Source organism: Lycium ferocissimum, chromosome 6 (assembly GCF_029784015.1).
Source record: "Lycium ferocissimum isolate CSIRO_LF1 chromosome 6, AGI_CSIRO_Lferr_CH_V1, whole genome shotgun sequence".
NCBI lineage: Eukaryota > Viridiplantae > Streptophyta > Magnoliopsida > Solanales > Solanaceae > Lycium > Lycium ferocissimum.
This window is the reverse complement of record NC_081347.1, coordinates 65,538,435-65,561,561: the sequence shown is the minus strand read 5'-3', so window position 1 is coordinate 65,561,561 and position 23,127 is coordinate 65,538,435. Positions and strand designations below refer to the sequence as shown.

The 23,127-nt window shown below is 33.1% G+C and overlaps 3 protein-coding genes and 1 pseudogene across 5 annotated transcripts in view; 2 read left to right on the top strand and 2 right to left on the bottom strand.

Annotated features, from left to right (window-relative positions):
- LOC132060075 (uncharacterized) overlaps positions 1-20,160 on the top strand; it is a 29,721-nt gene extending 9,561 nt beyond the window's left edge. Inside the window, exons 5-9 of one of the 3 annotated variants that reach the window (XM_059452947.1) lie at positions 16,847-16,956; positions 17,085-17,183; positions 17,599-17,940; positions 18,159-18,376; positions 20,011-20,160. In XM_059452947.1, coding sequence (XP_059308930.1) covers positions 16,847-16,956; positions 17,085-17,183; positions 17,599-17,883 — 494 coding nt within the window. In that variant the 3' untranslated portion in view covers positions 17,884-17,940; positions 18,159-18,376; positions 20,011-20,160. Of the gene's footprint in view, positions 1-16,846; positions 16,957-17,084; positions 17,184-17,598; positions 18,046-18,158; positions 18,377-20,010 lie in introns of all 3 variants that reach the window. The other 2 variants (XM_059452945.1, XM_059452948.1) reach the window with 2 other exon arrangements.
- On the bottom strand, positions 12,579-15,810 carry LOC132060074 (disease resistance protein RPP13-like). Its single transcript, XM_059452942.1, has one exon. The coding sequence runs from the start codon at positions 15,406-15,408 to the stop codon at positions 12,763-12,765; it is 2,646 nt and encodes an 881-aa protein (XP_059308925.1). The 5' UTR covers positions 15,409-15,810; the 3' UTR covers positions 12,579-12,762.
- LOC132061664 (U2 spliceosomal RNA) lies at positions 18,461-18,575 on the top strand (annotated as a pseudogene).
- A 1,203-nt stretch (positions 20,161-21,363) lies between the features above and the next one.
- LOC132060911 (histone acetyltransferase HAC1-like) lies at positions 21,364-22,649 on the bottom strand. Its single transcript, XM_059453806.1, has 2 exons — positions 22,351-22,649; positions 21,364-21,743 (listed from the first exon to the last, which is right to left on the bottom strand). The coding sequence occupies exons 1-2, from the start codon at positions 22,539-22,541 to the stop codon at positions 21,674-21,676; spliced, it is 261 nt and encodes an 86-aa protein (XP_059309789.1). The 5' UTR covers positions 22,542-22,649; the 3' UTR covers positions 21,364-21,673.
- Between the last annotated feature and the right edge of the window lie 478 nt (positions 22,650-23,127).

Below are 23,127 nucleotides of genomic sequence, written 5' to 3'. Positions count from 1 at the left end.
ATCTATAAATAATTAGCTTTGCACTGGATATGTTGTTGTTTTTGTTGTTGTATAAATAATTAGCTAATTTTTTTGTTATTATATTTTTTTTAACCTTGAAAAGATAAAACAAAGACAAGAAAGTAAAAAGAAAAAAGATAAAGTAGAAAGAAACAAAAAGCAAATGAAAAAACAAACGTATAAATACTATTTGGAAAATTTCTCCCATTTCAAATGAAGAAAAATTCGTAAGCTAATATAAACGCATAACGTTAGTCAAACTAACTACGTACATTTTGTTAACAACTAGTCTAAGCGTACGCGCGTTGCGCGTGTCCCTTGTACCAATGAGAATAAATTTTTAAAAATAATATTAAAGAAATGTGTTTGCGTTATAATATAAAAATTAACAAAATTTGGAAGTTTCAATATGATAAATGTGAACATATTTATGATTAGGGTTCATAAAGAATCACGAGTCACAAATTTATCATTGAAAGATATTACTCTATTTAGCCTTTCTTTTTGTCCATTTTCCTCTCTTCGTTACTGTTATAAAGACATTAATTCGCTCATCTGATAATTGTTATTGATATATTTTGTGTTTCTTTTCACTTGAAAATTCTCATATCATTAAATTTCTAACATTAAGTAGGCGTTTGGACATGCGATTGAAACCATGGTTTGAAATCATGAGATGAAATCAGCGTTTGGACATGTAGTTCATCTCATGGTTTGAAATCCCAAATCATTCAAAAAGGCATGATTTGGGGTTTCAAAAATTTTAAATATAAAATTTGACCCATAAGTTTATATTTTGTAAAAAAAAGACCCATAAGTTGGTAGATATTTTTAATAATTACTCCCACCAACCATTTACCAACCTTTATTTATGTCTACCATGTGTAAGGATTATATTAAAGAGTAATTACATTATTATCCGTGTTAAATTTTCTTTTTTATTGAACTAAAGTTTGATCAATTGATGTTGTATTTTTTAGAAAGGCCTTCTAGTAATGTATTAATTTTGTTATGAACTATGACTTGCTCATTTGGTAAGATTGTATAAGAATTGAGAATATTTTGATAGTTTTCACAACTTGTGGGGTTTTTATGTCTATAAGAAAAAATACAACTTAAGAAATCCAAATTGCATGTCCAAACATGGTTTTAAATCATGATTTCATCTCATGGTTTCAAACCATGTCCAAACGGCTCCTTGAAATTTGTTGAAAATACTCGGTTATAATAATTAGGACAAGTTGAACTATATATTGCTAAGGATATTTTTTAAAAGAATTTAATTTTTCACAATTCATTACATGTAAGATGAAATATTAATAAGGTAAATTTACATTGCAATTTAAATTAGAATACCCGTAATGGAAGAATTTTTGTCTTTCTCATTATCCTTAATTTTTCCTTTTTTAAGATTTTTCCTTATAATTTGTTTCCAACTATGTCTAAACAATTTAATGTCAGAGGGAAAAAAGAAAAAAAAAAACTCCTAATATCGCTGAATAAACGTACTCCTACTTCTACCAGAAATTGAAAGTAGGTGAAAAAAATTCAGAGTGGGGGCTCCAAAACCTAAAATGAATGGGAAGAAGTCCTTAATTTTAGGATTTGATAATTAAATGTCTATCACTAAATATTAGGGGAATAATCACTAAATATTAGGCGAATAATTAAATTAATATAGTATAGATTAATTTGAGAAAAATTTTAAACGACAATTTTGTATGTTATAAAGTCTTTTAATGAGGGACAAAAACTCAATCAACATTTTTAAGGCACACATAAAATTAACAGATTTCAAGTTTTCAACATTACAAAATAAAGGATTAAAAAAAGTAAAACCAAATCATGGTGGAAAATTATCTTTTATTAGCAAATAAAAACACATAAAAGTGAACCAAAACAAACAAAGAAGAGAAACTTTTGTTATGCGTATAGCATTAGCAACAATTTGCAGGATTGCCCTTCTCTGGGGGTGGTCTTTAATTTTTACCCTCAAAATGGTGGTCTTTAAATTTTGCCCTTCAGGCAGAATTTACATGGCACAGGCAGAATTTCTGCCTTAAGGTAGAATTTTGCAAATCTATTCTGCCTTGCGATTTTTTTTTGTTTTTTACTGAGCTGGGCTTCCAACCCGCACTCTCAGGGTGTTAGGGGAGGGGTAAAAATTAAAGATTACCAATTTGAAGGGCTAAAATTAAAGACCACACCAAATGAAGGGCAATTCGCGCAAAAAAACGAACTACATACCATAAATATATGATAACCGATACAACAATCAAATATAAAGTTTTATTATGTAAACTAATTGGTTTGAAACTTATTCAGCCAGAAAGTGATTTAGTGACTTTTGTGTTAGAAATGATAGTTAAGTAACTTTTATGAAAAAAATAATAGTTAAGTGACTTTTGTGTCAGAAAAGTAGTTAAGTGAGAAATAGCATAAAAATAAATAGAAAATATAAAGATTAACAAATACGACTATCAAATATAAAATTTATGGTGTGAACTTATCGATTTGGAAGTTGTCAAAAGAAATAACAAAAAAAAAAAAAAAAAGATTAACAGATACAACAATCAAATATAAAATTTATTATGTAAACTTATCGTTTGAAACTTACTCTACGTGACTTTAGACTTCTGAAAATATCCGTATAAAACAGTGAATACATTGGATTGGGGAAAAAGCAAAAAGATCGAACTAAATATAAGATGAAGTATAGTACCTTAATCAAGATAAATTGATTAGAAAATAACTCATAAGAACCCAAAATTATAAAGATTACAAACACAGGAAAAGGGTAAACATTAGCTTTATTATTATATTTCAACAAAGAAAGAAATATATTTCAAAGAATTATAAGATCAAAAAAGCTGAGGAGTACTTACAAGAATATAATGAAGACATTGAACAGACGTATGGGGCACAAGCCTTTTATAAATACATGGGTTTTTCTAACCCTAATAGAATTTTAATTCCTCTAGTCACGATTACGATTAGGATTTAATTAATAACAATTTAAAAGAAATAGTAAATGACAATTTGTAATAATAATTTAAAAGAAATAGTAAATGACAATTTTGTCTATTGTGGAGTCTTTTAATGAAGGGCAAAAAATTCAATCAACATTTCTAAGGCCCTTCACACTTTTAATATAGTATAGATTACTCCCTCCGTCTCATAATAAGTGTTATTTTATCTTACCCAAAAAACACGCATATTAAGAAACCAATAATACAATGTGAAGTTTACTAAATTACCCTTATATAATAAAAATGAATTACTTTTTCCTCAAATACATAAACTTGTCACTTTTTATCTAAGGATAGAGTTGAAAAAAATAATTAATTTATGTTTTGATTTTCTAAAATGACACTTATTATGAAATAATTTTTTTTGACAAAAGTAAGGTTTATTATGGGACAGGAGGAGTAATAATGAAATAAGTACAAGTGCACGACCAGGTGTCAGTAGAATGAAGGAAAAGGCATGCTTTAGCTTTTTCTGTCAGTTGGGCACTCGAGTAATAATGATTGCGGAAGGGGAGTTTGTAATTAGTAATTAGTTCTATCGGAGTAAATACGGGTAATTATTTGGAAAAATTATATAGGTACCTACTTAAAACTCTTTATTACAAAATATATAGATAGTTTTTCTTATTTATAAAATCTGACAATATATTACGAAACATGGCGGATTTTCATATATTTTTTATTTTTTTATTAGAAAATATATTATTTTTAAAAAAATATATTTTAATTTAAAAAAAAAATTATATATATATATATATTTTTTTTTTTTTTTTTTGCTCAAAGGCTTAAAAAATTACCTCAAATTTTTGTGTATGAAAGCTGTATGAAAATGTATGAAATGTGTATGTATGAGAAAAAAATTTAATATACTTTTCATACACAAAATTATGAGCAAAAACTTTAAGCCTTGAATATTGTATGAAAGTTGTTACAATGTTGTTGTAGTTGTATTAATTTTTCAGAAACCTAATATGAACTTTATATACGAAAAGTGTGAATGAAATTCTAAGTCTTGAGCGAGTTATACACATTTCATACCATACTCATACCTAAAATTTTGAGCGTAATGTTTAAGTCTTGATCGAGATGTACACATTTCATACGTTATTCATACATAAAATTTGAGCGAACTTTTTAAGCCTTGAGCAAGACATACACATTTCATACACAAAAATTTGAGCGACTATTTTAAGTCTTGAATGTTGTATCAAAGTTGTATACAATATTGTTGTAGTTGTATTAAGTTTACAGAAATCTAACATGAACTTTATGCACGAAAATGTGAGCGAAATTGTAAGACTTGAGCGAGATACGAATTTCATACTGTTTTCATACACACAATTTTGAGCGGATTTTTCAGGCCTTGAACGAGATATACACATGTCATACACTAAATTTTGAGCAAACTTTTTAAGCGTTGAGCGAGATATACACATTTCATACATAAATTTTTGAGCAAAAAAAATATTTTAAAAAATAAATAAAAAATATTTTTTTAAAAAAGAAAAGAAAAAGTTTTGTTTTGTATAGGGTTTGTAATGTTATGTTTTGTAAATATAAAACTATCGTCACGTTTCGTAAATATTTCTCTTTAAGATGTATATATACGTAGTTGTCCCTAATTATTTTGATTTTTGTGGACGTTTGTTGTTGTTTTCCCCTTACATATTTACTAGTTATGGAAGGCCCGGGCTCCCAAACTCAAAATATAAAAATATAATTTTTTATTAAATAAGTATAACCTGCTATTCCTTTTGTCCCAATTTATGTGATACACATTCCTTTTTAGTCTGTACAAAAAAGAATGATACATTTCTATATTTAGAAATAATCTAACTTAAAACTTTCCCTTTTACCCTTAATGAAATGATTTACAGTTTCGCAAATATCTATGATTTGTTTTAGGGCATAAGTTTCAAAAGTCCTTCTTTTCTTTCTTAAACTCCGTGCCTAATCAAACTACATCACATAAATTGAGACGGAGGGAGTACATTTTCTCTTGGGATAACTAATTTAATGTATTTGCGAGTTAATAATATTTTATTAATAAGTTTTATAACTATTAAAGTTTCTTCATCACACAATTAGATGATTTTTAACGAAAACTTTATTTATGAGGAACAAAGTTAAGCAAAAAAAATTTGCAAATCTCAAAGGGACACAAGTGATGCGATATCCTAAGCTAAGATGATAAGACAAAATCTCAGACATAATTTATTTACTTATAGACAATTACTCCCTCCGTCTCGAAATATTTATCACGGTTACTAAAAATAGCTGTCTCAAATTATTTGTTATTTTAGAAGTTCAATGCACAATTAATTATTTTTCTCCATTTGACCCGTAGTAGAATTTTGTCAATAATGGAGATGACACATAAATAGAGTAAACATTTTAATGGAGAGAGATTATAACTTAGACATAAATAAGGCTAAAGTTAGAAAATACCTCTCCTGCCTCCTAATTAATATTTCTTAAGAGGCATCTAAAAAAACGACAAATAATTTGAGGTGGAGGGAGTATTTATAGTTGACTTTTTTTAGTAAGTTGATAATATATATTAAAAAATATTAATCGTGATGGTATAAAAATTAAACCTAATACTAATAAATCTGCGGCAGAGTAAGTAAAAGCAGTTAAAGAATCATTAGGGGATTGAGATTTGTAACCTCTACGATTATGAAATAGGACTATTGACACCCAATTTTGACCCTCCACATTTTAAATTAATTAGTCGAGCTTCTTGAATTTCAAACAAAATGAAATACGTATTCAGAAAAGTGAAAAATATATTTTTTAAAAACTAGTTTTGGTGTTATTTTGCCATTTCACTTGGCAAAATATCCTAATAAATATTATGTATATTTTACGTAAATTTTAAGTATTAATTATGTTCAAAATAAGTGTTTAACTTAGTACTTATTTAAAATTGTCAAAATCAAAGTCACTTACGACTTAATTGCGATAATTAGTCCGTATTTGTGTAAAATAAGTACTTTACTTTGTTCAAATCAAGAAGCTTAATTAATTAATTGAGTGATTATTTCGTCTCATTTTGTCTCAAATTGGCCTAATCTCTTACAATTGAAACATAAAAGGTTACCTTTTAAACTAATTTTTAGCCACTCTTTAATTCTCAAAGCAGCTTCTCCTTCAGCCCAATTAACAATTCCCCAGCCCAAAATTTACCCAGACCCAGCCCATTACCTTTATTTTTTCTCCCAACCCCAATCAGTTCCTCATTTTTTTCCTCACACAGCGACCAAACGAAATCCTAGCAGCCTCAAACACAGCCTATTTGTTCAAACCCTACAAATTGGTTTGTAATTGTCTACCAAACCAGTTTTGAGTTCAAAACTCTCTATTATATTGACTAAGTGATTTAAACAACTAACTAAAGAGATTTTTGAGTTCAAAAAATGATTTTTCATATCCTCCAGTACATGTTTGGTTGAAGTTTTACTTGCCCAGATCTTAAGAAGCCACTCAGTCCCAGTTCTTCGAAAGAAACTGTTTCCTGCCAATGAGTGTGTGTTTAAATGTTGTTCTCTTTAGTTAAAATGTTTTCCCTAGCTAAAAATGAGTTATTTTCAACTGCTTTTGCTGCTTTTTATTTTATTTTATTAAGATGTTACTAGTTGATTACCATGTATTGATCAAAGGAACAAGTTTTGGACAGGGAATGAATGTTACTGTTTAAATTTCAATCCATCCCAAAGTAATCTGTTGATCCTCTCCTTACGATTCTAGAGTGATCCAAGATTCCTACTCCTTTACCAGACTTAGAAAAATCATTGTTATAAGGTTCTGAATAGCTTTCTGTAACTATCCGGAGTTTAGATTTTAGTATTTTAACTAAGTTATTCCCTTTAATACATTTGGAGAAGTTGAGATAGTCCATTCCTTGTTTGAGGTATTTTCATGTATGTTTTATTGACTGATAGTTTAAATTAGAACTTGAGCCCTCGTTTTATAGTATAGCTTAAAGCTCATGAATACGACTTCAGTTTACTGGTGTTTATCTAGTATAGTATAGTGTGGCAAAGTGGTTGTTGCTCTTTTCAGTTGGTGCATGGCTGAAAATTAGCTTTCTAAATCTTGTTTGAATTCAAAAGTAGATCCTGGGACCATGCCTTGCCTTGCTTTTTCACTTAAGCAAATTGATGAATGATTGTAGCAACTTATTCACCCTTCTGGTGAACTTGAATTCCCACGTTTAGAATTAATATTCTTATTTGCTGAAGTTCTTAAAGACTATTCGTATTTCATGTTTTGTTTGAACCTCGTTAAGAGAAATCCCGAAAATGTGGTAGAGGCTGCTATTTGTCTTGCCTATATTCTCCAGTAAAGTATCTCATTTAATCTTGTTTGATTCCCTGTTTAAGAGTGTATCAATGAATGTGTTTATTATTTTGAGGCTGTCTTACCAGATCATTAATCCTTTACTTTTATTTTTGCTATGCATAAACCTTGACGAGTCAATGGACTCCTCCTCCGTCATTGTGTGTTGGGCTGGAGGCCCAACATAATATATTCTCATCGAGTCAACCCCGTAGCCAGCGGCCCATTAACATCAACAGTAGCAGCAGCTGTCCTGGGCCCGAGCCCATAATTTTGACTTTTCTTCTTCATTTATATTATACTAGTTATATGCTAGATTGTTGATTTGTAAAAAAATTTACTAACTCTTTACTTGTTTCTTTTCCTAAATCTCAGATGAATAATCCCAGGCAGAACGTGATTCTTAGTTGCTAAATTGAGTACTTTTTTCATGATAAACTTTGTCAAATAGTTTTTTTTTTTTTTTTTTTTTTTTTTTTGATTAAAGATCAAATGAGATTAAGTGTTAAGCACTAAAATGGAGTACGTTCTTTTGAACTGTTTACTCATAATATGATTTCAAAATGTTGGCTGGAGTTCGAGAGATGTTTTCAAAGTTAATAATGGCAGATTTTGTCCTTTTGAGCTGCGTGCAAATTTAAGAGAAATGAGGTCTTAAATTTATTGTCAACACAATCTTCCCAAAAACAAAAAAGTATAAATTGGAAGGCAGGCTAAAGTACCAAAATCTCTTAGTCTAAATCCAAGTAACCATTTTTTTTTAAAATTGAAATGTTGCACGAGTTGGACTTTGTCAAAGCCCAAACTTATTTAAAATCGAGAACTTGTTGAAATAACTTAAAGATCTCTCGTATTTTTGAGTTATAAATAAGTGAATTCATTAACGGATTAAGAAGTTGGATTATATATATAATTCAAAATCTCGATAAGCCGTTCTCTGAATTTTATTTAAAGTTTTTCAATAATTAATCTTTAAAATGATTTCCTAATTTTCATTCAATAAATTAGGTGGCGACTCTGTTTGTTCACGATAAGAGCCAAAGTTATGAGAACCTTATATGGCCGAGTGTAAAAGCGGACCGTAACAAGGACATCATATATGCTTGAAAATGGGAGAAAGATGTATAACTCAGAAGCAGTAGACATAAAATTGAGAACAAACAGCGTGTTGAAAGGGTCCAGTTATGCGAGTAAAGTTTCGAAAATTGAAACATGAACATGTGGTTTGTGGAAAAAAAGAAAATGATAGGTCACATTTTCAAAATGGACAAAGATGCAAGCTAAGCGAAAGGTACATTTTTAAAAATATCCAAATTTTCAATTATGTGATTAAAGTTTAGAAAATCGAAACATGAACACGTGGTTTGTGAAAATCGAAACATGAACATGTGGTTTGTGGAAAGAAAGAAAATGAAAGGTCACATTTTCAAAGGGGACAAAGATGCAAGCTGAAGGAAAAGTACATTTTTTAAAATATCCAAATTTCCAGTGATCCTTAGCTAGGCCTTCAAAGTGAGTGGCAGAATATGCCCCTTTTTTTTAACTTTTCTTTTGATATAGTGGAAAAAACAAACTAAATAAGTAGGCGTTTGGCCATGAAAACCAAATATTTTTCACTTTATTTGGAATTTTAAAGTTGGAGTTGTGTTTGGTTATAGTTTTTCCGAAGAATATTTGGTCGTTTGAATTTACTGAAAGTGAAAAAAGTAAAAACTTCAAGTTGTATTTGAAATTTTCATGGCCAAATGTTGATTTTCAAATAAAGTGAAAAAGAAAATCCGGAAAAAGTGAAAATTTCTCATCAAACGGGTCCTTAAAGACCTTAAAATCTTAAACATACTCGAATGTTCCGAGTTACTCTTGTGAAACAACCCCAGTAGATTCCTTGTTTCTTCTAAACTTGAATGATTTCTTTTTAAAATGGGTTCTACGCGGCATTAAAATGTGGATTAATCGAACAGAACTATTTGCTTGTTGTCACTTTTTTTTGGTTAACTGTTTAGTACCTTGCCCTCTTTTTATTTTCTTGCATCTTATGAACCTTTTAAACTATACTCTAAAAATTCCTTTTGAGAAAACGTTAGATCACAATCTAATGTTTTAGGTTCAACAACTTATGAGCAAATATAAGACTCGAGTCTAATGTCTTGAATGACAATTTTTCAAGGGCTATATTTACACAATTTTTCAAAATAGCAACAATTTAAGTGATGACTCAAAAAGGGCTTAAAAAAAGGCACCCCGGTGCACTAAGCTCTCGCTATTTGCGGGATCCTGAATGGTAATTTTTTTAAGGGCCATATTGTACGCAATCTTACCTTACATTTCTCCAAGAGGTTGTTCCCGACTTGAACTGTGATCTCATGTATGGCAACAATTTTGTTACGTCAAGGCTCGATTAGACCTCAAAAAGGGCTATTTGCATAAATCAACCTTAATGTTTAAGTGGATATCCACCTGATATCAGATGATTATACTATTTAAAAAAAAAAGAAGGGGAATGACACCATTTATGTCACGATTCAGCCTGGAATCCTCCGTAGTCTTGGTTTTCACTTCAATCAAAGCTTGAAAAAATCTAGGAAAAGAGAGAAAGAGACTCACACCCTAACCTTATTAGGGTGTGATGGGCACCCGACCCTTACTTAGGGCCGAGCGAACCCTCAGACTCTTACCGCATGCAAAATCACGCCAAACTTTTTAAATCAAATAAGATAAATACATAGCAAGATTTTCAGCAATCTCTTTTCTCGTAGCCTTTAAATCGAACAAGTTTATAAATTATACAAAATTTCTTTACATAACACAGACCGACATATCGGTGATGGAGCTGCATCGAGTCGACAACGAATACCCACGACGCCGTCTGCGCCAGTCTCTAACATCCATCCGAAGACATATCATACAACCTCGACTCGGCGACACTCCGGGAGCAAATGGGCCGCCAATCCAGCGGGGCATCTTTTATAATGGGCATTAACCATCAAGAAGTACACGCGCGCATGAAACGCGGCCCCCGTAGAATGGGGGGTCGATGCGAATATGTGCGAGTATGTAAGCCGAAATTTTAACTTTTATCATAAGCCAATCTAGATGTACGGGAATGCAGCTAACAAATCACAATCGGAATCAGATGTACAGAAGTATATCGGACAGAGCTTTATCGTGATCAGAGGTGCGGAAGATTGATATACAGATTCATGGTCAGAGTCAGAAGTACAGGAAATACGTACCTTATCCAGAATATCAACACGCTTACTTTCAGATCATAAATAGTGCCAATCAAAGGCATGCACTATAAACCTAGGATATAAATATTAGAGGTACGTTGTTATTGTTGTTGTTGTATAAATAATTAGCTAATACTTTTGTTATTGTATTTTTTTTTAAACCTTGAAAAGATAAAACAAAAGACAAAAAAAAAAAAAAAAAAAAAAACGAAAAGGATAAAATAGAAAGAGACAAAAAGCTAATGAAACAAAAGCATGTAAATACTATTTGGAAAATTTCTCCCATTTCAAATGAAGTCAAATTCGTAAGCTAACATAAACGCATAACGTTACTCAAACTAACTACGTGCATTTTTTAACAATTACTCCCTCCCTCTCATAATAAGTATTACCTTAGCAAAAAACACACATATTAAGAAATTAATAATGTAATGTGAAGTTTACTAAACTATTCTTACATATTAAAAATAAATTACTTTTTCCTCGAAGACATAAACTTGCCACTTTTTGTTTAAGACTAGAGTTGGAAAAATTAGTCAATTTATGTCTTGGTTTCCTAAGATGACACTTATTATGAGATAAATTTTTTTAGCTAAGGTGAGACTTATTATGGGACAAATATATTTATATAGATAACTATATGTTGGGGTCAAAATAACATGGCGTCATGCTGTAAATCTTCAACAATGATAAATCAGACAATAACAAAAATATACTAAAAAGTTATAATATTATAATATGATTTGGTCACGTGATCTACGTATTAAAAAACCCATCATCTTATTTGAGTTATGGGTTCATAGTTCAATATTTTCAACAATGAAATCTATTTTACATAGAAAATCTAGGTCTAGGCTAAAAGTTACGGGTCCATTTGAACCCATAACTATTACTCCCTCCGTTTCAATGTATGTGAACCTTTTCGAATTATGAGGGTCAAACTTTATAACTTTGATCGTAAATTTTGACATAGATTTTTCAAGTTTGTAAAAATAAAATTTATATATTTATAAACTACATAAAAAGTACTATAAGTCATGATAATTTATAATTCAAATAATTTATAAAAAATATAAGAAAAATGTGGTCAAAAAATCACCTCGTGGACTCCCCCAAATAAATTGAAACGGAGGCAGACAGTGGCAGTGACCATCATCCAACTACCCCGAGATAGAGCGAACCCATAGGATACATCATAATTAACTTCATTAGCCAATCGATAACTAAATAATAGGGGAACTTTAATAAATCTCAACATATTAGTCATAGATAACAATATCTGAATCATCTTCCCATGCTGAGTCATAATACTCAACAAATACATAACCCGTAATGGAAACATCTAAGAATCTATACCAGACAGACCCCGTATGATAAGTAAATTCTAAGAATTAAAAAGCATAAGCTAGATGAAGGATCTACATTTAAGCAGTAAAAGAGAGTAAATGTAATCATTCTTGCATAGAATCCCAGAAACAATTCTATTCAAACCAATTCCACACACTCAATAAAACCAAAACTAATAGGAAATTAAACACTCAAAAATCAAAGCAAAATATTCAAGTTTGAGATAAACTCTCATTGATAACCCTGAAATCTGATTAATACTTCTACAATGTGAATGTCTTCAAGTGGTTACAACAATACTCGCATCTACCATTTATTTTCCACTAACACCTAGTTGCTTCTCCTGATTCACCCAAATTGTAAGAAATAAATAATAATTAGTATTCAATAAAAGGCAACAAATTTATCAATTACCTAAATTAAAGAGTAATTATAATATTCACTTAATGGTGAGAGTCATTTTCTATAGAATTATATTTAACTTCATATTAGTTGCTCCAACCAATACTGAAACAGTTTTAATAATTTTTAGTATTCAAATTTTCATCAAGAAACTCTCCAATGTGCTGCTATTATTATTATTATTATTATTATTATTATTATTATTATTATTATTATTATTAAAATATATGTTTTTGAAGTTATTTTCATTCACCTACTAAACACCAACAAACATTTTTTAGGAAAGTATACCCATGAAAATTAAAATAATTACTTATAGCCAATTATTTGTAATTGATTTTTATTAGTAAGTTTGTGATGTAAAAAAAATTAAAAAAAAAAAAATTGTCATGGTATAAAAATTAAACCTAGTACTAACAGATCTGCAGGCGGAATGAGTAAAAGCAATTAAAAGAAATGGTGTTTAGGAATTGGGATTTGTTACCTCTGCTATTATCAAAGAGGCAAGTTATCTCTAACCTCTCCTCGTCTTTCATTCTCTCTGGAATCTCGTTTAGCTTTGGACAGACATCGATACGAAGACCTTTAATCAGAGGCATTGCACTTGTGGCCAAATGCCATCTTTCTAGGTTGAAAAGACCAACAAGACGAAGGAACTCCAGTTGACTGAAGCTGTTATCACTGCAGGTAATTTCTTTTCCTGAATAAGCTGTTAATAATTCGAGATTCCTTAGGTTTGGCAACATTCCCAGAATAGGCATCGGATCTTCCTTGAGGTATGAGCGAGAAAGGGTCATCATTGTGATTGAATTTGGAAATGGGGGCAGTTTTTCTATTCTCCCAAGTAACCTCAATTTCTGGAGCTTTTGACAACAACTAAGAAATTCTAGGGCTGGGAATGATTCACCATATTCACACCACAATTCGAGAGTGCTAAGGCTTTTCAAGCTGCTAATGTTGTTTAGGGAGTAAGATTTCTCAATACCATACATGCTTAATTCTCGAAGATTGACTAAATCAACAGGGTTAACATCTCGCCACTGATCACAACGAATGCCTCTAAGAACTTGAAGACTTGTGAGTTTGTTTATATGTTGCAGAGGTTCTGAATATGCAACGACTAAATGTCTTAGATTTACTAGGTTAGCTATCTCAGGAGGTAGTCGGGATATGTTATCAGCGTCTTCATCCAAGGCGTGGAGTGTCAGTAAATTCTTGAGGTTGCCTATGGAGGAGGGGATATCACAACTACCTGTAAAGCTTAAGTATCTGAGGCTGTACAAACTTCCTATGGCATCTGGTAGTGTAAATTTGTTAGAACCATTCTCCAAGTATAGCACATATAAATGTTGGAACATATTGCGGAACTTTATCCTATCCAGCGTAAGACCTTTCTGATCAAAGAATGTAACTGACCTTAAGTTCAATTTGGAAAAATCAAGAGTGAGGTACCTTTCTCCTTGACCATGGATGGTATGTCTGCGACATGAGGAGGATATGGAATGCTTTCTCGGACCATAAGTGTCAAAGAAGTTTACCTCCGATGCCTTTTGTATGGCAAGATCCCGAAGTAGATCATGAATCCTACATTCAGTAACTTCTTCCCAAGATGTCTCTACCACTTGAACCAAGCTTCGCCTTATCAGCTCATTCAAGAAGTCTTGAGCTACATCCTCCATACTTTCCTCTCCTCTTGGTATCAATCCATCAGCCATCCACAACCACATTAGGTTTTTAGCATTAATCTGACGATCTTCTGGAAAAATACCAAAGTAAAGAAAACAGTGTTTGAGCACAGTTGGCAAATCATTGTAGCTCAGTGATAGTATGTCCGAGATTGCAATGAAGTCATCTTTCATATGCCGCCAAAGGTGTGCCTTCACCCTTTCCCATTCTTCTAGCCCCCTTTTATGTGAAAGAAGCCCGCTTAGTGCAGCAATTGCAAGAGGTAAGCCTCCACATTTGCCCACCATATCCCTAGCTAGCGTTTCCATTGCTGGGATCATTGCCTTAACGTCGAGTAGTTTCCTGCGAAAGAGGTCCCAACTTTCTTCTTTTGTTAGGAAACGAAGGTTATGCGGAAGACCGTTATCATCTGCTCTTTTGGCCACATCTGCTTTGCGCGTGGTAATAATAACTCTGCTTCCATTATTGCTATCTGGGAGTGCTCTTTCCAGACTTTGCCATGCTTCTCTCTGCCATACATCATCAACCACCACAAGGTATTTTTTCTCTTTCAGTAGATCCTGAAGGTGCTTTTCTAGATCTGTCACGTCCGTCATCTTTTCCAGCAGATCTAGAGTTTCCCTGTCACGTCCTTGGATGGATTTGATGATATTCTTAAGGAGATCCATGGTGTTATACTGTTGAGAAACACATACCCAAGCACGTGCATCGAAGATATTGGTTAGACTAGGGGAGTGGTAGAGGTTTTTTGCAAGAGTAGTCTTGCCTAACCCGCCCATGCCATAAATGGAGATGACGGTTCGGCGTGGCTCTGCTTTGACAAGTTCAGCAAGCAATCTTTCTACAACATCCTTAAAGCCAACAAAAATCTGATCCTGCTTATCCATATAGGAGGTAGTTCTCCTCAAGCCAGATCTCTGATTGTTTGGCCTATAATTATTTGGTCCTTCTCCTACATTATTGATATCTCTAATACCATAAGTCTCTCGTTTGCGAGAGATATCCAAGATTCGCTGCTTGAGGGATTGGATCTCCTTGCTAACGTTGTAGAATTTGGTCTCCTTCCTACAGATGCAAGCACACAACTTCAGACGACTAGCAAGTCCATCGCCATCACCTTCACCAGCCTCTAAGCTGTAAGTCTCCAGTATAGCGACAGCGTCATTAGCAAAATCGTTAATTTCAAACACCCATTGTTGAACTCTTTGATCTCCAACTTGCTTTTCTTCTGCATCTTTGAGGAAAGACTGCATGAAGAGAAGCTCATTTCGCAGCCACTGCACTTCCTCTCTCAGACTTAAGCGCAGGTTAACTTCCTGTATGAGGAAATCCCCCAGTTTTTGAACTGCATATGACACAAAGGCATCAACCATTTTCAAGAGTCTTGATATTTAGGATACTCAGAGCTGGAAAAAAAGGGGCTGTATGGAAAAATTGGAAGAAAGCTGGAGAAAGAGAAACAGTAGAGATAAAACTAAGATCAAGTTGAAGAAACTGAAGCCGTTGATTGTGAGTTTGATAAGAGATGAATACTGTTTTTGTGTTAATGAATTGAGTGTTTAAGATGGTCCATTAATAATGTGATTAAAGCATAAAAAATCCGACAGATGAACATGGGGCTTGTGGAAAAATATATGTGGGGAAAAGTTAAAAGTAACAATAATATGTGCTATACAATGGTCCACCACCTAATAATTCTGTTTGGACAATAATGGATAAAATGATACAAAGTAAGTATATTTTAAATCAAGTTGGCTGCAACTGCTGCCAGAAAGAAGTTTGAGACAAAGTAAGTATATTTTAATATGTTGCTAGTTGTCATTTAACTACTCTTATATTTTAATTGTTTCAAGTTTGACCAACCACTTGCATCCAGACTCAATAATTGATGTTTGTTGGATATGAATATTACTTTTGATCGTAATCATTCTACATAAAACAATAATTTCCAATTTGGATTAATATTAACTGGATTTGTATTCATTGTTTGTACACATCCCCCAAAAATTAATTTAACTCCATGTTATTGTCCGTCACTATATATCGAGTATTAACAGTAGTAGTAGTAGTAGTAGTATAATTGGTTTGTTTGGAGTGGGAGACCTGCAAAGCATTTTTCTATACAATAATTTGATTTTATAGGAGAAAGTCAAATCAAAGTTAGCATAAGTTTGATGCAGAGTTTGTTATGAATGGGCCTGCACCAGTATTTGTAAATGGGCCAGTGGAATGGGATCTAGGGTGATATATAGTACCTTGTGGGAGCAATTGGGATTATGCGAACCTCTCATCTCCTTTCTTCGAGTCTAAGCTTGTCATCCCCATTCTTTGTTTACTGTTTCATTTCTTAGTTTTCCAATTGTAATTTCCTATTTCAGTTTGTTAAATACAATCATCTTCCCTATTGTTGAGTATTTGTAGTTGTGTTTACTACAGAGTTAAGTATATTTTCGTTTAGTTTCTTCTTTTTGGATTAAGTAAAACAATAACATCAAATGGCGATTGACATTAGCAACTACAGTATTATTCATTGTTCGTACACATTCCCCAGAAAATTTAAAATTAATTTGGACGGCCGAGGAACTCCCCATGTTATGGCCCCGTTGAGTATTAAATAGGAGTAGTAAAATTGATGTTTAGTTGGTATAAGTCTCCTGTTAAGCTGCAAGTTTATTTTCTAGATGAAAGTTTTTCAGCCTCATTGCTCTGTTTTATGGATGATAGATACTACTGCTTTGCTGTGCATGTAATTTCCTCTTTTATTTTCCCATGTCTAATCTTTGTGAATTTTTCCTGGCCTCTATGATTCAGGCAAAACTGATCCATATGTTATTCTAAAACTTGGAGATAAGGTAATACGCAGAAAGAGAAACAGTCAAACTGCTGTTATAGGACCTCCTGGAGAGCTTATATGGAATCAGGTGATTTAAATATAAATCTGTTGGCCTAATATGCTGATAGGATTTATTTGGTGGTGGCTTGCTTTATCTTCTGCTGTAAGCCTGTAACTTATACATCTTTTTCCCACGTTTCTTTTCCTTTTTGACAGGATTTTCACATGTTTGTCACAGACCCCACGAGACAAAAGCTATATATAGAAGCAAAGGATTCCCTTGGATTTATAGACTTGAGTATCGGCTCAGGAGAGGTACATGAAAATATTATCTATTGTATTTGTTACTGAAAGGAAATCCATCTAAGTTCGTTGGTTTTGTAATGTGCCTTACACAAAATGGAAAATGGAAATGAATAAAGGGCTTATACAGTGCACAAAGTACTCCCAACTAGTGCAGGGGTGGGGGAGACTGGGTATACTGTACGTATCCTGTCACTTGCTTTTCTGCAAAGAGGCTGTTTCCATGCCTCAAGCCAGTGATCTAGTGTCACAAAGAGCAACTCTACCGTAGTGACAAGGCTAAGCCTCTAATAATGCAAATGATTACACTTGGAAAAGGATACTTTTGGCTTTTTTTTTCTTTTTTCTATGAGGCACATTATTATTAATGATGATCCAGGAAGATATTTGTATAAAAAGGTATCCTGCTAATGACTACTGCTTCTAGGTCGATCTGGGATCTCTCGAAGATACTGTACCAACAGATGTAATTGTGGCCCTCAAAGGTTGGGGACTACTAGGACCAAGGTCCGTAGGAGAGATTATACTGCGACAGACATATAAAGCTTATGTCGAAGATGAGGAGGATGAAAAGATTGAAGCAAGATCCATGGATTGGATGCTTCAGATGATGAATTGGCCGACTTCGATGAACGAGATAGTGCTGTCTATGAGCAGCTTGGGAAGAGTATGTCAAGTGGAACAGATACAGAATCATTTATGGATTTATTAGCAGCGTTAATTGTCAGCGAGGAATTCCAAGGGATTGTGGCATCTGAAACAGGCAATGGTAAATCTGTAGATGAGTTTAAAACTAGAGGGTCAACATCAAGACAACGTACTCCTACTAGATCTGTAGAGCAAAATTCTGATACTCTTCCTGAAAATTTTGGAGGTAAAGTACATTGAATTGTTCTAGATAGTTCAAATCCCAGTTTCTTTGTTTTGCAGGAAATGCGTAGAGTTCTTCTCATTTCTTGCATGTCTAAATAACATTCTTATTTGCAGAATCGGCCCTGTTTTGGCTAGCAATTATTACAAGTATATCAGTTCTAATTGCTCTCAATGTCGGTGGTTCTAGCATTTTCAATCCATGAATAACGAAACAAAATAAAATTGATAGCCCCTGTAACGAATATAATATAGAGCTTCTGCGGGAATGATTCTGCCTAACCACACAGTTGTCACCACTCTGGGATTGCCCGAACAGAAACCTTATATTCGAGGTGTGTTTTTTTCTGATCCTATACCTTAACTCACTTTTTCCGCATGCATTTGTCATTTAAACTTATTTATCTAACTCTTGTTGTATACCTTTGTCGGCCTTTTGGCTAAGATCAACAGTAGTATCTGTTCTTATCAGTTCCCCTGCCTCTTGCTGTTATTGGCTTTTCATTCCTTAAGGGCCATGGCTGTACACTCTTCAAATATGCAAACAACTTTTTTGTTTTTTTGGGCTTTTCCTCCCCTCATAAGCATTTTTTTTAAAACGATTCAATTGTCTTCTGCAATGCTGATTTTTTTACCTACTGACAGATAAAACAATTGAGTGATCAATATCAAGGAGAAGAGAAATAAATGTTTTAACCTAAAAACAGAAACAGTAACACATAAGCAGCCCTCTATTCCCAAATTAGATATGAGGCAGAAGGGAGCCCATCCACATTTTATTCTGATCAACTCTACCCAGTGTGGAAAAATTAGCCTCTGTAGCTGGCATGACGCTATGCACACCGAGTAAAGAAACCAACAATAAAAAATCAGTTCATCTTGAACAACAACAAAAAGTAAAAAAGAACTTTTTTCTTTCGGGGTTTCCTGTTGTACCATTTTCTTAAATACATTCCATATTTTATTATGCTTTTAGTGGAAAACAACGTAGTTCTTAATAGGAACATCTGTAATTTACAAAAAGTTGGAGTAAGTGTGATTTATATGCAACTACATTTAGCAACCCATGACAAAGCTTCCATATAGCTTGCATATAGGAAATTGGGATGGTTTTATGTAGTGTAACTTATATGCAACTAATTATAGCAACCAATGACAAAGCTAGCAGAAGATGCATGTGAAATTATAGCGGGTGGTTTATGTTGTGAACTTATATGCTTTGGTCCTGGTTGCTACAACTTTTTTGAGTTTTGGGTTTTAACTCTCAATTGAAAGAGCTCGTTTGTTAGGAAGCCTAACCTCTTGAACAGGTTAGTAGGTTATTGGACATGAATTTCCCTTGGGAAAAAAAAAAAAAAACTGAAGTTTTGTGAGTGGAAACTGTTATTTCTCTTCAAGCATGTTTTTCAAACTTCATATTCTCTATTTCAAGTTTGAAGTTGAAATAATGGACCAGATTGCAAAACAAACACTTATTCAGTTTGTTGTAATACTCTTCAAATATTATTGATCATATTTGAAATAACACAAACCAAACTTTGAACCCATTGTGTTAACATTTCACATTAACAAAAATTACTGTGAAAAATACCATGATAATCTTGAAATTGACAATTACGAGCCCACTATTTGATCTAATTTCAGAGTGAAAGCTAGTAACATATTTCTTGTTTCCCTGTATAAATTAGTAGATTTACCATTGCTTGTGTGGTGTTTCAATTACCAACTTCTTGAAGAATATAGTGTGACTTGACAATTGGTAGATAACACAAAACCTGGTTTGGATGATGGTGTTCACATATCACACCCGCGGAGAAATTCTCTAGGAAAATAGGGATTTTAACATGAGGGAATTTAGTAGTTACTTCATGAGAGCATAGCTCGGTTTACATTTGTTATCGTAAAGTTGTAATTCTGTAATTTCTTGAGCAATGAACTAAAATTTGCTTATTCTCTTCTTTTCTTGCAGGCTGGGCAACTGCTTCCTCCAATTTCTGTCAAGTGTTGTACAATCTTAACATTTTAACTAGATCAACAACTCAAACCCTGCCCCCATCCCCCACAATCCCAATAGCAAATGAAGGGAATTCCCAGACACACATTAAAGAGGAGAGTATATATTCATGTTGGCGGCAAATTTTGGCCATCCTTTTTCTCTTGGTATTTGTTACATCCTGTAAATTCTCACTCTCTCTCCCTCGCTGTGTGCACGCTCGTGTATACTAAACTGTCACAGCTTTAGTGGCACAATGGGGTTTTCGTCTTTACAAGCGAGCATTAGTTAGATTCAATCTCAAGGGTCTGCTAAGCCGTTGAAACTAGTGAAAATAGTTGTTAAAACTCTGTTGTCTCCTTCAACCTTGCTTTTTCTTCATTGTTAAAGTGGCAAGAAAAGGGGGAATGGTATTATTAAAAGACGGTACTGTCAATGTCAATATATTTACGTAGCCTAGATTATTTTAAGCATCCCATTATTGCTTGTTACTTCATATGCCTGTGAAAGCACTTGATACCTGAACCTTGTTATTTCTTCAATGACTTGTTTTGCCGGCAGTTAGTAGAAATGTCAAGTATCGTTTATTCTCTACAGTCTAACTATGAGCATTATACATTGTGTCTTTCATAATCCTTTTCTACAATTAACCTTTTTCATAATAAAGATGTATCCTCATATCTTTATTTATCTCAGTATAACCAAATGTTTGAGATATTGAGAATTAAGTGGACAAATTAACAGGAGTTACTTTTGTACGTCTATCATATAATCTTGCTTGCTAAAGTTTTTCCAGATGAAACTCGATAAATATTAACCTTGAGTCCAGTATTTAAAAAAATAATAATAAATCAAAACGGCATTTTTGTCCAAACTCGATAATCTTTTGAAAGCTTTGGCTTTATACAAATAAAATAACATATCCAGTACAATCCTATAAGTGGGATCTGAGAAGGGCAGGATGTATGCAGACCTAATTACTTTTACGTTTACGGGATAAAGTGATTGTTTCCGATAGATTTTCGGCTCAAAGATAGACCCTCAGCTCAAAAGAAATGTGCTGGCTTTATGCTAATCAAAATCGAATTTTGTCGGTCAAGGCCGAGGAAAATATTATCCGTCATACCAGTTTCTCACTTGTTTTCTTGTATTTGTAAGTAAGCAAAATTTATTGTCTAAAAAATACTTGTATATAATTTAGGCAAACACTATGAGAGTGGGGAAGGGGGTAATGGAGTGAAGGTGGTGGGGATGGGGCTATCGGGGTGGTTTGTGTTTGTTGGAAATGAGAAAACAAGGATTTCAGTATGGAATGTCACTTATGAAACTGGTTATACTTCCATTAGGAAATTCATTTTTCTCATTTTTAAGGAACTTGTTTTTACAGAGAAAGCGTTTTTTGAAACTTCTACCAAACAAACACAAAACACACCCACAGTGGACATTTTCTGCTTGCAAAACAGAAGCAATGCTACTTGTAACTCTTGCATGTTTAAATAAGAACATCCAGAGAACCACGATGCAGTTTAAGAACTCAATGGAATAGAACAGAATAAAACAATTTCACTAAACAAAATATAGACCGCCCTCTCACACACACTGCAACCTTTAGTTAAAAGGAAAGCTATGTACAATATCTTCACCCAGAACCGCTTGCAACCTCTGCACCATGCTGCCTCATGATCATCTGCTTAGTTTCTTTCAACTCTCTGTATAAAGGGTAGAAAAGAAAGCAGATTTTATGTCGATAATTTAATATAGCTGAAATTCAAAAATGAGAAATGCCAAAAAGGAGAGGCTGAGAGTGAGATAAAGTGATTGCGTTTAATGAATTATTTTTTGCTAATGTATACAACAACATATCCAGTGTAATCCCACAAGTGGGGTCTGGGGAGGGTAGAGTGTACGCTGACCTTGCCCCTACCTTGGTAGGTAGAGAGGCTTTTTCCGTTAGACCCTTGGCTCAAGATAGATTATCAATTTCTAATATCCCGCCTATCTGACCTCGGCAAAGCATATCTAAACCCCAAGCTGGATAGACGAGGTTAGCCGCAGGTTGACAGCAAAGCATAAAAAATAACGTAACAATGTGTCTATGATTAATCCTCAGAAGAATAGAGCGAAATGGATAAAGAGGATTCATATAGCCAACATAGTTTGACTGATTCTGATTGATTACTACTCGTAGCTAAAACTGTTAATAGCAGGAAATAAGTAGCATTGGAAAATCATTATTGTAATTAATTGTAATAACATTATCAATGACAAGTGATTGATTATTAAACATCTAAGGAAAGCACTAGCCAAGAGACTAACCTGCAACGTGGAACATGGCATTCAGATTCCTCGCATGTACGAGCATGCACCTTCTTACAGAGATCACAGCCTCCTGCAGCTCGTATTTTGCACTTCATACCGTGGAGGAAAAGCCCCTTAACCTGGCGACAGTTTGGATATTGACAATGGGAAACGCGGCAGGAAGAAGCATGCACCAGAAGGTCAAGCATCTTCTTAAGCTGTAGAGTTAAAGGGAGAAATCATGTCAAATCTCACGTGTCGTATATGTTTTTAATAAAATGAAAGAAACTATAATCGGGCTAAAAAAAGATTCGTTTATATGCAAATAGAACCAACTGTATGGTAAGTATCATGTAATCATTGTCCTCTTTATCTTTTCTATTATGATTGAGAACTGCATCTAATGCTTTTCTGTTTCATATGAATTTCCAGACGCTCATCAAGAAGTTATTAAGGAGATTTGGAAAAAGTTTCTGAAAAAAAAATAAAAAAAATGAGGTTTTTGCAAAAGATAACATGCTGGGATAGCTCCAGAAAAAAAAAAAAAAAAAAAAAGAAAAAAAAAATGTTAATTCAAAAGACAGACCTGTTTTGAAAATTTGTAATTTCACATCACAAATAAGACCTTGCATTGTTGCTATTCAACATTTTCAAGGAAAATGAATGAAACAATTATATCACCACTCAAAGAAAGGTCAATGAATAAAATCATTTATGCGATATCAGTTATGGGATTGATTTCCTTATACGATCATTGGCAATCCTCGCCTTAGGAGCTAGCTTTTGGGGTTGATT

Coding starts and splice junctions, on each gene's coding strand:
- LOC132060911 (XM_059453806.1), bottom strand. CDS start 22,541: ATGCTTGACCTTCTGGTGCATGCTTCTTCCTGCCGCGTTTCCCATTGT. Junction 21,744..22,350: donor TGCCATGTTCCACGTTGCAG/GTTAGTCTCTTG, acceptor CCCTTTATACAG/AGAGTTGAAAGAAACTAAGC.
- LOC132060074 (XM_059452942.1), bottom strand. CDS start 15,408: ATGGTTGATGCCTTTGTGTCATATGCAGTTCAAAAACTGGGGGATTTC.